A 13,012-nucleotide genomic window follows, 5' to 3' on the forward strand; every position below is an offset into this window, starting at 1 on the left:
CTCCCTCGTTTCAGATATAAAGCCAAAGCAGTCTACATGCAGGACTCCTTCCTCTTCTTTTCTTTGTTTTTCCTTTTTTCCCGTTTTGACATCTTGTCCCAATTAACCTGGCAGATTGTTTATGTGGTTTTGGTCATTTATAGTGACACATGACAGCTTACTGTTGTGTCCACTGAGTGATTGTTTCTATTTTTGATTCCAGAGAAACCACACTCTCTTTGTTCTCTGGGATTTCTTGCAGCCCACTCTGCAGACACGAATTCTTCTTCAAGTTCCAATTTCTGTTGATGGGGAAGTACTCAAATGTACTCTCTATTCTTTTTTTTCTCGGTTAACCTAGATTTAAGTCCCATTTAAGTCTACAGGCTTTTGATCCAGCTTCCTGGAGAAACTGAGAGATTGATTGACCTACTTTGTATTGTACTTTATATCCTAATGTTTTACTACTGCTTTTATCGGTAACAGACAGCGTATCCGTGTGTCTTTGCACAGATAGAGCACCAAACTGCACAGTTTCTAGCCTCCTCAGACCTCCCAATAATTTTTAGTTGTCACATAACTATTCCTAAAAGCTCTATTTGATGCCAGTCGCATAGTAGCTGTTAGCCTTTGGCCAGTGGACTTAACTTTATGGTATTAAGTAGGATCTGTGATCATTTTGTAACCAGACATAATTTTCTTTTTAAGTACTGTAAAACAATTCAAGCATGACGCTCCTCGTCGCAACTATATACACAAGAACTACAACTACTATAATCCATTGAGGTACAGCAGCCGGAAATTATTTTCGGAACGGAAGCGTCTAAGGGCGAGAGATGTGCAGCCTTTACAATGGAGTGTGGAGTCAAGATTCATCCCGCAAGGAATAAAACATCCGGCATGCGCCTGGGTTTTCAAAATAAAGGCAGAGGGCTCAAAGCTCTTCACCGTTTTACGTGCTGCAGATTTAAATTTAACCAGACCAGTAAATTAATAATAACAATAAAGATAAATTGATAAAATGTCAGAAAAGTAAAAGGTAAATCGACGTATCACAGACCAAAAAGAACTAGAAACAAACGAATATTGTGAATTATTGTTTTGTTTTGTTTTGTTTTTTGACAAAACTGCTTTAAAGTGAGATAGCTTAAGCTATCAAGCTATTAAGCTTTTCAAATTTGAAAAGTACAAAACAACGGCCATTGCACTCCAGCTCGTATCTTATCAATACACCAAGTTAACAGAAGGCTAGAAATTGCAAGAAATCTGAGCTTTTTATTCCTACAATGACAGGATGGCGTATCTCTGTGGTGACAATGTATGAAAAAAGACCCAAGAAGTCACTGAATAGTTTCACAGGTATGAAAAATAAATTAATTATATGCTATTACCTTTTCTTCAATCCCTTTTTACATCAATGGGGCATTTTTTATATGCAAGGGCAAAAGTGCTCACCACCTTAACCATCAAAGTAAAATGCCACATGAGGATATATTCTGGGATGTCTCCAGCAAAGATTCTCCGGACTTAGTACTAAAGGACCACATTAACTGAATTTTTCAGTTTTTCTACTACATAAAAACAGCTCAAATTAAATATATGTGTTTACAATTGTACTGTAAACTGTAAAACCTTGTTATATTGTTGTTTTCACTGTAGAGGATGTGCAGCTATTAAGGGTGCGCAAGTATTACTACTACAGATCTCAACAATGTTGAAACAGTATGGGATCATCTTGATACAGAATGGAGTAAAAGGCAGCCAACATCCAATGAAGATCTTTGAATGTCCTTAAAGAAGCCTGAGGAGCTATTCCTGAAGACAAGTTGAAGAAACGTTAAAGAAAAGTTTGCCCAAGAGAGTTCAGGTTATATTAAAGTCTAAAGGTGGTCATATTTAAATGTGACTCCAAAGCTCCGTCTTTACCTTATATAATGTATTTGCATGTATCCTATTTTCCAAGCAAAATAATTAAAAAAATTGGCCCGTATATACGAGCGTTTGTGGCGAAATAAGTTTTACTATTAAGCGGAGATGCCGCTTTTATTCTGAAAGACGTAAGCCGGAAGTGTCTTTGTTGTTGCTACCGCTGGATCACAGGCGAATCAGAAAATCAATTAAGTTATGAAAAATACCATTAATTGCCTTTCTTTGTCACCGCAGCTCATGAAGAAATGGCGGATTTCCAGACGTTGGACATTTAGGGAGAAACACTTGACACCTAATGGCGTTTTAACCGACGGTAACAACCATCTCAGTCGACAGGAATATTTACGTTTTTTAGGTAAGTTAGCTCGAAAGCTAACTAGTGAAGTTGACATTAGCTGCCCAGCTAATTTAGCTGAACGTTACCATGCTTAGCTCCCGGCTAATACTAAGTAAAGATGGCACTTGTCAATCATACTACGCGCTGACGAGGACGCGCTTTGATTAGACACTCGTAAGGTTGTGCGCCGCCAGTTTTCTCAGATCTTACTGTCATTTCTTGTTGTATACTGACATGGCCAGCTTCATGCAACACACGGGCATGTTTGAACTTAATTTGTTACCTGACTGAATGGTTTCCTCTGACGGGTTTCAGCACCAGAGCTAATGGGCTAGCCATTTTGTTTAAGTAGCTTGGTGGTCTTTACTTATACTGTTTACATGCACCAGCTCAAACCCCGATTCACCAGTGTCCTGCCAGTGTTGGTTATCTTTACGAGAATTTGATAATGCCACCATAACTGAATAAAGTGCTAATTTAGATTATGTTAATATCAATGTAATGTCCCCCCAGCTGGTGTTATTAAAATACATAAAAATAAATCCTGATCCAAACCATTATTGTTTTCTTATGCCCATGATTCGTCACACTTTATGAAAGTTGGCCTGTTAGTTTTTGTATGTTAATGGAATTCTCCTGTTATGTTAATTATATTTTGTATAGGTTTGTACGTGTTTTTAGTTATATCCCTCGATTAACGTGGTATGGTAACGTTGTACTTGAATCTGTAGAAATGCTGAGAACTACTTTCCAAATATTCCAGGCAAGAATGAGCTGATAGTTGTGGAAGTCTGCAAGAGGACATTGCAAACAGGAGAGAGGCTGACTGGAAGATGCCAAGAAAAAAACAACAGAATCCACAGCCAGTGAAGTGTAGGTATTCAGAGATGTTTTTTAATGTTGGGAACTTGATGCAGACCTGAGCCACAGTCCTAGAATTATTTGTCACTCCACACCAGGTGTGTCAAGGATTAGCCCGGCAAAGACTCTAGTCAGGCCCACTGGGTAGCTTTGGAAAATGTGAAGGAGGTTTACATTTGTTTTCTTGTACAGTAAGCATAAGAAAACAATGAAATTTGCTCTGAACTAACAAGAACTTTATATTTTATAATTTGAGACAATCTGGACAATGAACTATCAGATTTATTTCTGTAATTTTACACATTTATTACATAGTTTCACTGGGCCAGCCCACTTAATATCAAAGTAAATTGCATGTGGGCCACAATGTAAAATGAGTTTGACATCCCTCCTCCACACTGACTGTAACTTTAGCATTTTAAATGAAATCTATGTCTATGTGTCTTGATTATTTATTTATTTTTACATTTATCCTCTTTTATTGCTCACCTCTGAGTTTTTAAGGAATTGAAATCTGACAGACGGTGCTGGAACAAATGTCAGTAGTAGTGTGAATGTTGAAGTCGCTTCTCCCATTGATGTAGTGCTATTTTGTGTTTTTAAAAGAAGATATTTCGAGTTATTTAATGGCAGAAAATTGCATGTTTCCTCTCTGTGTCTTATTCTGAACAGTAGCTGAATTAGCATGAAACAAACCCATATGTTAGCAGTTGGATGCATTAGAAAGAGTTTAAACTGTAACATAAACTTAATGCCACCAGCATTAACCTCTCTTAACAACATAACATAACGTAAGTAGTTATTCTAATTGATATTGCAGGTTACCTTTGTTTTTTTTAGCAAAATGATGATTTTATCCTGAGGGCATGGATTTGATAGCTGGTAGAAGCCAAAATTATAACTGAACTTCAAATGTGATTAATTGCACAGTCCTAATTATACTGCCATTTTTTAACTTTCACATGGCTTTCTTCCACAGGCTAGTATTTTGATTTATTTAAGATAAGATAAGATAAGATAAGAGAGAACTTTATTAATCCCTCGGGTGGGTTCCTCTGGGAAATTCGACTTCCAAAAAAAAGCACAGCAACGACCGAAGTTACAGTTACAGAATTGTTATATATATATATATATATATACACACACACACACATATATATATATATATAAATACAGAGACAAATATAAATAAAATATACAAAGGGGATAAATAGAATAAATAGGAATAAAAAATAAAAATACAAGTGAATTGCACATTTCAAGTATTGAGTCTATTGCACTGTTGACTATTTACAAAAAGTATTGCACAAGGTATTGTACAGTGAGGTGAAGAGGCACTACAGCTTAGTTGTTCCCCCCTCCTTTGTCCTCCTGTTTCCTGTTTCCCCTCCCTCTCCCCTCCAGAGAGGAGTTAAACAGTCTGATGGCGTGTGGGACAAAGGAGTTTTTGACCAGAACACCATAAGGAGATGTTTTATTATCCACCTATTCATTTAAAATGTAAAAGTAGAATCATCCCACACAGTTACCATACATTATTGTTTATGTGCCAAATGCAAAAATGACCAGTAGATGGTAGCAAGATGCTGGTACAGGAGAGTTACCAAAATGGGCTGTTGAGCTTGATGCCCTACAACTGGCCTGATTCTAGTTTTCTGAAGAGTGACAGCTGTGCGATGGCAGTTTGGATTCCATCAAAAAAAAAAAAAACAAGTTAAAATTTCACACATCATTACTTGTAACTGTAGTACAAAAAAAACCTCCATCTGTTTGCTTGCAGATATTTTTGTTGTTGTTGTGGGGTAGAAAATTTCTGATTTTCCGCTTTTGGCTTTTAAAGCCATATTTAAATAGATACTACACTCTATTGCCAAAAAATATTTGATTGCCTGTCTTCACGTCCATATGGACTTTAGTCACATCCCGTTCTTAATCCATAGGGTTTAATATGATGTCGGCCCACCCTTTGCAGCTGCAACAGCTTCAACTCCTCTGATAGACTTTCTAAAAGGTTTAGGAGTGTTTATGGGAATTTTTGACAATTGTGGCAGAAACACATTTGTGAGGTCAGACACTGGACAGGAAGGCCTGGCTTGCTGGCCTCTCTGTTCATGTTTTCTATTGGGTTGAGGTCGGGACTCCGTGTAGGCCATTTAAGTTCTTCCCCACCGAACTTGCTCATCCATGTTTTTATGGGGCTTGCTTTGTGCACTGGTGTGTAGTCATGTTGGAAAAGGAAGGGGCCATCCCCAAACTGTTCCCCAAAGTTTGGAGGGTGAAATTGTCCAAAAGTTCTCTGTTTGCTTAAGCATTAAGAGTTCCTTTCACTGGAACTAAGGAGCCGACGAACTCCTAAAAAACACCCCCACACCATAATCCCCCCTCCACTAAACTTTACACTTGGTACAGCGCAGTTTAACAGGTACCGTTCTCCTGGTAACTGCCAATACCAGACTCGTCCATTGGATTGCCAGACAGAAAAGCATGATTCGTCACTCCAGAGAACATGTCTCGACTGCTCAGCAGTTAAGCTTTAGCGTGCTTTACACCACTGCATCCCCCGCTTTGCATTACACTTGGTGATGTCGGCCATGGAACCCCACACCTTGAAGCCATTTTTGATCTAATCTGAAGGCCACATGAAGTTTGGAGGTTTGTAATGTTTGGCTCTGTAAAAAGCAACCTCTGTGCACTTTGCACCTCAGCATCTGTTGCTGTTGATCCCAGTTGCTTCCAATTTGTTATAATATGACTAACAGCTGACTGTGGAATATTTACTAGCGAGGAAACTTCACGACAGGTGGCATCCTATCACGATATCACACTGGAATTCACTGAGCTCCTGAGAGCGACCCATTCTTTCACAAAATGTTTGTTAAAGGAGTTTGCGTGCCTAGGTGTTGATTGTAAACACCTGTGGGCATGGAAGTGATTGAAACAACTGAATTAAATTATTTGGATAGGTGAATGAATACTTTTGGCAATATAGTGTATCATGCTTTTATAAATGCTCAAAACTAGCATCCCCAAAACCAAATAATAAAGAAGAGAAGAAAGAAAAGAGGGAAATATCACTCCCTGGTTGATTTAAGGCAGTATACTTACCATAAACCTTTTTCGGCTAGGCTCATGTTCATAGTGAGTGAGATATCATGATTGTCATGGGATGTTTACATAAAAAAGTGTAGACAGCTCAACTTTCTAATGGAACAAAGTATGAATGGAAAAATATCTATGTAAAATATAATTAAATTGTAAAGAAGTGATATTAGTGATTAAATGTTTGATTCTCTGTGACTGTAGTGGATTCTGAAGATGATGTAGCCATTGAAGCCCCAGAAAACCTCCCCTTAGACACAGACTTCCTTCTAGGACAAGACCTTGAGTTTGATGATCCTGATCAGGACAACAAGATTCTAGGCCTGGAAAAGTTCTCAGGTTTGTAAACCCTTTTTTATGAATAAATCTAAAGTTTATAATCCTTACTGTTGTATTCCTGCTTGTTGTGTAGATACCTGTGGTTTCTGTGGTTGGTAACATCACTGCAGCTGTATCTGCACACAGTGCAACCAAATAAACTCATGATGATTTAATAAAGAAGTAAAAAAATAATGTAACCACAGGGTATTTTATGATGCACAGGGAGTTGGTATAGTGCAGGTTCATCTCAGTATTGCTGAGATGGTTGTTTTAAATAGAAACAAAAAAGGCATTACCTTAGACTGGCCTAATGGTGCACAGTACACCTACAGGGGCCAATATGGGTTGTAGCATTAGTGGCTCATTCCAAATCGATCTGTGTATTTGTTTTTTGGATTATTTTTTTTCAACCTTAAATAAACCACATTTCTTGTGATGATTTCACAATAAAAGCCCCCTGTGTTTAATACAAAGCAGAGGCAGTCATAGTAAGTTAGTAACTTAAACAAGGTCTGATGCGGCACTGGGAGCGTGAACATGAAACCATGAAGGCTTTCTCAGTTAAAGAAAATGCAAACGGCAATGATCCAAAATACTCTTTATTGTTACCATCCTCAGTACTTTTATATTTTGTATGGTGCCTCATTAAAATAAGTATAAAACAGATAAAATGTAGCGTAGAAATAAAATGTGCAGTGCTTTTATTTAAAGGTTAGCAGCAGCGATCATAGTGCACAATACAATATAAGCCTCCCACCACATAACAAAAAACTTTGTAGTGAGTTGCAGTAACTGTTAGTTAAAAGTACATTAAACAAATCATGCAGAGTATATAAAAACCTTGGTTTCCTTTCAGAAAAATCGTAGTGATTAATGATAGACACCATGTAAAATGAATGTAGTTTGCATGTCGAAAAAGTGAAGCCAATGCCGTAAAACTTGCATTCTTTGTAACGGCCAGCAGGGGGTGCTCTTTTGGTTGTAATAAAAGGCTTCTGTTTGTATTGAAGTTGTGGGAAAATATCCCTTGTATCACCCCCAGTAAACGCTTTTTTGATGACTTTAAAGTAATAAGTTAATTTTCTAAATTCTGATCATTATTAGAGTCAGAAAGGACGATGAGCCAGTGGATGCTCATTGGCTAATAAAGTGCCATTCACCAGTTGTTAGCCAATGATAGTACTCTGCTGAAATGCTAGCATGTTCTCAAAAGGCAACAAGGCTGAACTGTCTGTGCACCAGCATCCTTCACTGTATCTGCTCATCTATTTATCCTCTAATTTTTGCTCTTTTAGTGACTTTTACTTTTCTACTTGTGTCGTTTTTAAAAAATTCATTATTTATAAAGATCTCAGTGCACATTTCATAGAATTAGACTACTGATTAAACACTAAATGGACTGGATGATCACACATCTTGGTCTTTATACTGTATTTCAGCAGCGGAGCAGTGTGAAGCAGATTTGTTTCAAAACAATTGATTATATAAACGTAACATGGAAATAGCATATTAAATAGAATCAGCCACCTCTGTTTTTTTTCCCCGTGTGCCGGGGTCACAGGTTTGTACAGTTTGTCAGTAATGAAGTGTTGTCCCACAATGAATCAGTAAGAGAATGGGTGCTATCAGCTCACATTTCCCAGCATGCCTCTTTGTCAGAGTGATCTGAAAAATGGAAAAGTAGAGAAAGGAACTGAGACACCATTATTATATGGGGTCATAAAAATAGGACTATTACCATCAAGGACACCATTATAAAAGGGCATTTATTCATCATCATCATCATCGTCATCTGCTGCAGCCTCTGCTCCCACTACCCCACTGCCATTATCGTTTCCCCCCTCATCATCATCATCATCATCATCATCATCATCTACCCTCATCATCTACCCTCATCATCATTATCATCATCATCATCATCATCAGAAGCAGCAGCCTCGCCATTATAGTCATCATCATTATCATTAGGCTCGGTAATCATCCACGAGGGGTTTCCATGGGCCAGGATAAAAGGGCAGCCTCAGCTCTCGCCTCTCTCGCACTTCGTCTCAGCCTCACTGACGGAAGGTGGTCTCCTGGCCTTCTCGCTTTCCGACGTATCAGACAAAGCCACAGAGCGCTCTGCCCCGAAGCTTTTCTTTCTGCCCTTCTGGAAACAATATCTCTCTCCTTTTTCTTTTTTTCCTTTGATGTCTGAATATTCTCAGATGATATTTACAACATCTTAAAATGCACTTAACCTTGCAGCTCTGTGAGTATGAAGCGTTTTCATGAGATTCACTACTTCCCTCAGTTTGATGTGTTTGAGCATGTCTTCTTTTTAGTAATTGCTGGTTTTTGTTTAAATTGTGTCCATTAATTTTGAGTGATTAAGTGAGTTGACAGTGGGTTGGTGCCTTCAGATGTCCTTACGCTTCCTTTGTATCAATCCCCAGCCGTATAAAAAGAACTTCATTCATTTTTTTCCCTTTATGTTGAAATAAGTTTATTGGAGCGTGTCGTATTTTAGGACGAAAGTCAGTTTCATATTATATTGGCGTTTTTTCCTGTGACACTTTCAGTCACGGCACATTTCTAAACTTAAGGGATTAAGTTTTCTGAATAATAATGCATTTTATGTTGACGTATTTCACAATTTTTTGCAAAGACTGTATATTTTAAACTTTTAGTTATATGTTTATTTCATGATTCCTTATGAAATTGGATTTCTGTAAAAGTCATGCTCTCTTTTGAGCCAGCATGCCTGAATAATACAGATTAATAACAGATACCTGAGAATAGAACTGTACTATGTTCATTTTCTGTCTTCTTTTTTCTTCTTCTGTAGTTTCTCTTTCCTTAGATTTCTTAAGCTCAGTCATATTACCCGTTTAATTAGAGTTGCATACTGATTAATACAGGCAGTGCTGCAAATGTAAATGTAAGCACAGCTCTGAGAGCTGCCTAATCAAATATTTCTCTTGTCTTCCCTGCACAGAAGTTGCTGCCGAGATCGGTTTCTCCGTGTATCCTCTGGGTGATGAGAGTTCTACTTACAGCCAGCTGAGCATGGAAAGTGAAACGGACAACTCGCGCAGCACGACGGACAATGGGAGGGAAGACGAAGGCAGAGCGACCCAGTCTGAGCCCAGTTTCCCTCCTTACCTGTCCTGCAGGGGCTGCGGACAGCTCCGTGATGAACCTCTGGGACCTGGCATTGACCTCGTTGGCCCGTACTGCCTTAGATGTTGCAAAGCCTCTCGGGAAGCTAAGAGTACGGACTTCTGCTCACCTTTTGGAAGCATCAGCGGTATCCGCTCAGGTTCTAATATGCAGCTTGATTGCGAAGAGGTGGGAAATGGGATGGGTGACAAGGCGCTGACAGCCGAGGACAAATCGGCTAAAATGCACTCGTGTCATCTCTGCGGATTCTCCTCGCGTTACGCCAACCACGTGAAGCGCCACATGAAGACGCACAATGGGGAGAAGCCTTTTAACTGCCCGCTGTGCACGTACGCCTCGGCTCAGCTGGTGAACCTCCAGAGACACCTTCGCATTCACACGGGGGAAAAACCTTACAAATGTGACAGCTGCACTTTTGCCTGCAGCTCTCTCGGCAACCTCAAGAGGCACCAGCGCATGCATGTACCCTGTGTGGGGGTGGGGCAGGACGCACCGTCACGACCCACCAGTGGCCAGAACAGTCTGAAGAGGCAAGGGACCGGGCAGAGAGAAGAGGTTTCTGGTGCTGCAGGCAAAGGTGTGTCTCATTTCTTTTACTTTAGTTGCTCAGTGCTGATGCATGAAAGCTCATTTTGATGTCTTTAAATCATCTTTGATGCCTAATAACTGTCTAATCTGACTGTGAAGTTACAGAGGTTGCACGGCCAACGTCAAACCTGACTTTGGCAGCCCAGAACAGCGACTACCTGTCAGCCTTTGATAGCCTAAAGGGAGCATCTCCGCCCCCCATAGCAGCTTCCAATCCAGCTCCGGGTCATCAACCTCCACCCTTGCTGGATACGACAGGCAGCAGCGAAAGCAGAGCATCAAGAGGAGGTGTAGCAGACAGGAGCGGCCTCCCACCGTCACTTTTCCCTTTTACCTGCCGGCTCTGTGGCATCGTCCTGGAAGACGAGGACGGCTCCTCGGCCCAGATTTGTGCCAAGTGTACCCTCGAAATGCTGACTAAAGACTCCTCGTCATCTCCCAACAGCCCCGGCGAGCGCAGTGACAAGGTTTACACATGCGCCGCCTGCCCCTTTCTCACACACTACCCTAACCACTTGGCACGCCACATGAAAACTCACAGCGGCGAGAAACCCTACAAGTGCCCACAGTGCGATTACGCCTCAGCACACTTCGACAACCTCAAGCGACACCATAGAGTGCACACCGGCGAGAAACCCTACAAGTGCCATTTGTGTGATTACGCGTGCGGGAATCTGGCCAACCTAAAGCGCCATCAGCGGGTGCACTCTGGCGCCAAGCCCTTCCAGTGCGCCGTGTGCAGTTACAGCTGCAACCAGAGCATGAACCTGAAGCGGCACATGCTCCGGCACACCGGGGAGAAGCCCTATAAATGTCAAGAGTGCGGCTACACCACGGGCCACTGGGACAACTACAAGAGACACCAGAAGAAGCACGGCCTGGCCACAGACGGCTGGGTGAAAGTGCCGATGACGGGCAACAACGAAGAGCAGGAAGTGAGGAAAGGGATGGGAGCTGGGCTTCAAACTCACAGAAAGGAAGCAGGGGTCGATATGCAGTACATGCCAAGGGAGGGGAGTCAGACAATACACTCATGCTACAAACTTGAGATTGTATAAATTCTAACTCAGCAAAACTAAGCTACCAGCAAGTTGTCCTTTGATTTCCACAGAGCCTTTATATTGTTTTGGTGTGTGTCCGTCTTTCAGTGTTTTGTCAGATGTCTTCTGAGGCTGCTAATTGTTCGTTTGTAGGATCTCACACAAATATGATAATGTGTTGATGTCTTCTAGTCCTTTTTTTGTTTTGTTTTTTCATGTCAAGACTAAAGGACTTCTTTTTCTGTGGAAGTCCACTCCCTGTCTAATTCTATATGTTAACACACAGTAGGCTAACTGTAAAAATATTCCTCTCACACTGTAATACATATCTGATTGTTCGTTCTGACGAGGACACTACCAAATATTCCTTGTTACATGGAACTGATGCAACTATTTGCCTGGACTTTTAAAGCTGCACTGTGTAGTCTTTGAAATGTTTTCATGATGAAGTTCTTTGAATGTTCAAGATTGTGTTTTTCACATCTTACATCATTAGGAGACAGACGTTATTTTGACATGTGTTCTGTTTTTCTACTTTTCCCAAACTACACAGTGCAGCTTTAAGCAGAGATGAGTCCTTGAGCGGGCCATACTGTGCTTTGTTTGCTTTCAGCAACAAGCTCTGCCTTTGGTTTGATGTACTGATGTACTACTATAAAAGTGCTATTTAATAGTACTGAAACACTTAACTCATCCCTCTGATTTGGTGCTAAAATGCTCAGATTATGGTAAAGAACAGATTAGAATAGAATTTTATTCTAAAACTGGACTCAAAATCATGTAGAAAGTTCATCTTCAGTCTGTATGCGGTAAAATAAAAAAGCACAATCTTACACACATAGCTGCAATTTCCAAGTTTGGATTAAGGTTAAAAAAATACAAGTGAAAATGAAATGTATGAGCATGCTGTTCAATTTTTTTTTTTTTTTGCCCCAAACACTAGTATTACAATGACATATCAGTTATTTCGGATTTAAATGATTTCACTGTTTTCAAAAGGTTCTTCTTTTTTAGAGGAAACCACTTAATCACCTCACTTGTGATTACTGTGAATTTTATTTTATTGTTTTGAGGAAAAAAAAGATGACACTGTTAGCAAGCATGTGAGTGTGTATTGGTTGTTTTCTTTTTCTAATGTGGCTCTTATACACTGCTAGAAGTGCATACTTTAAAGAGTCTTATTTTGAATGTGTGGTGTGTTATTTGCTTGCCATGGGAATAATAACTGTGATTTCAGATTTACTCTTTGTGAATGACTGTTTTATGCAAGTGAGATGTTTGACAGGTCGCCAACTTGCCGTGTCATGATGGAGCATTGTACCTTTAGATTAGTGATGACATCCCACAAGTGGCCATTTGTGTCTTTATGCAGTGTCTCATAAATGCCTTAAGTGAGGAACTTTTGAAATAAACACATGGAATTCATTTCATTGAATGTCAGATGTCAGACTTCTGATTTTTACTCAGATCTTTGTGACCTTTTCACACACAGGCATCTACATTCCTAAAGACAAAGGGACAAAATAACCAAACATAATCTGGTTTGAGAATGTTGTATATGTTCACTGATTGGATCATCAGGATGTGTTTACTGGTTACCAGAGTTTATTTCCACAGAAGGATAAGATAAACCAACAGGTTTATATTGGTTTGACTGTGTTTAGAAACAAATGTATTTATAAAATCCTATCAACAG

At 39.8% G+C, this 13,012-nt stretch overlaps 1 protein-coding gene across 5 annotated transcripts; it reads left to right on the forward strand.

The window, feature by feature from the left end:
• The first annotated feature begins 2,085 nt into the window (after window positions 1-2,085).
• On the forward strand, window positions 2,086-12,751 carry znf513a (zinc finger protein 513a). 5 transcript variants are annotated; one of them, XM_085382464.1, is made up of 5 exons: window positions 2,086-2,221; window positions 3,009-3,118; window positions 6,410-6,544; window positions 9,504-10,265; window positions 10,376-12,751. In XM_085382464.1, the coding sequence occupies exons 2-5, from the start codon at window positions 3,079-3,081 to the stop codon at window positions 11,332-11,334; spliced, it is 1,896 nt and encodes a 631-aa protein (XP_085238590.1). In that variant the 5' UTR covers window positions 2,086-2,221; window positions 3,009-3,078; the 3' UTR covers window positions 11,335-12,751. The 5 variants fall into 5 exon arrangements, with proteins under 5 accessions (XP_085238590.1, XP_085238589.1, XP_085238592.1 ...); XM_085382463.1 differs by having other exon boundaries at window positions 2,127-2,263; XM_085382466.1 differs by having other exon boundaries at window positions 2,127-2,263; window positions 10,382-12,751.
• Window positions 12,752-13,012: the final 261 nt, after the last annotated feature.

This window comes from Rhamphochromis longiceps, linkage group LG15 (assembly GCF_057381845.1).
Source record: "Rhamphochromis longiceps isolate RC_006_pf linkage group LG15, R_longiceps_female_GT1.1, whole genome shotgun sequence".
Lineage (NCBI taxonomy): Eukaryota > Metazoa > Chordata > Actinopteri > Cichliformes > Cichlidae > Rhamphochromis > Rhamphochromis longiceps.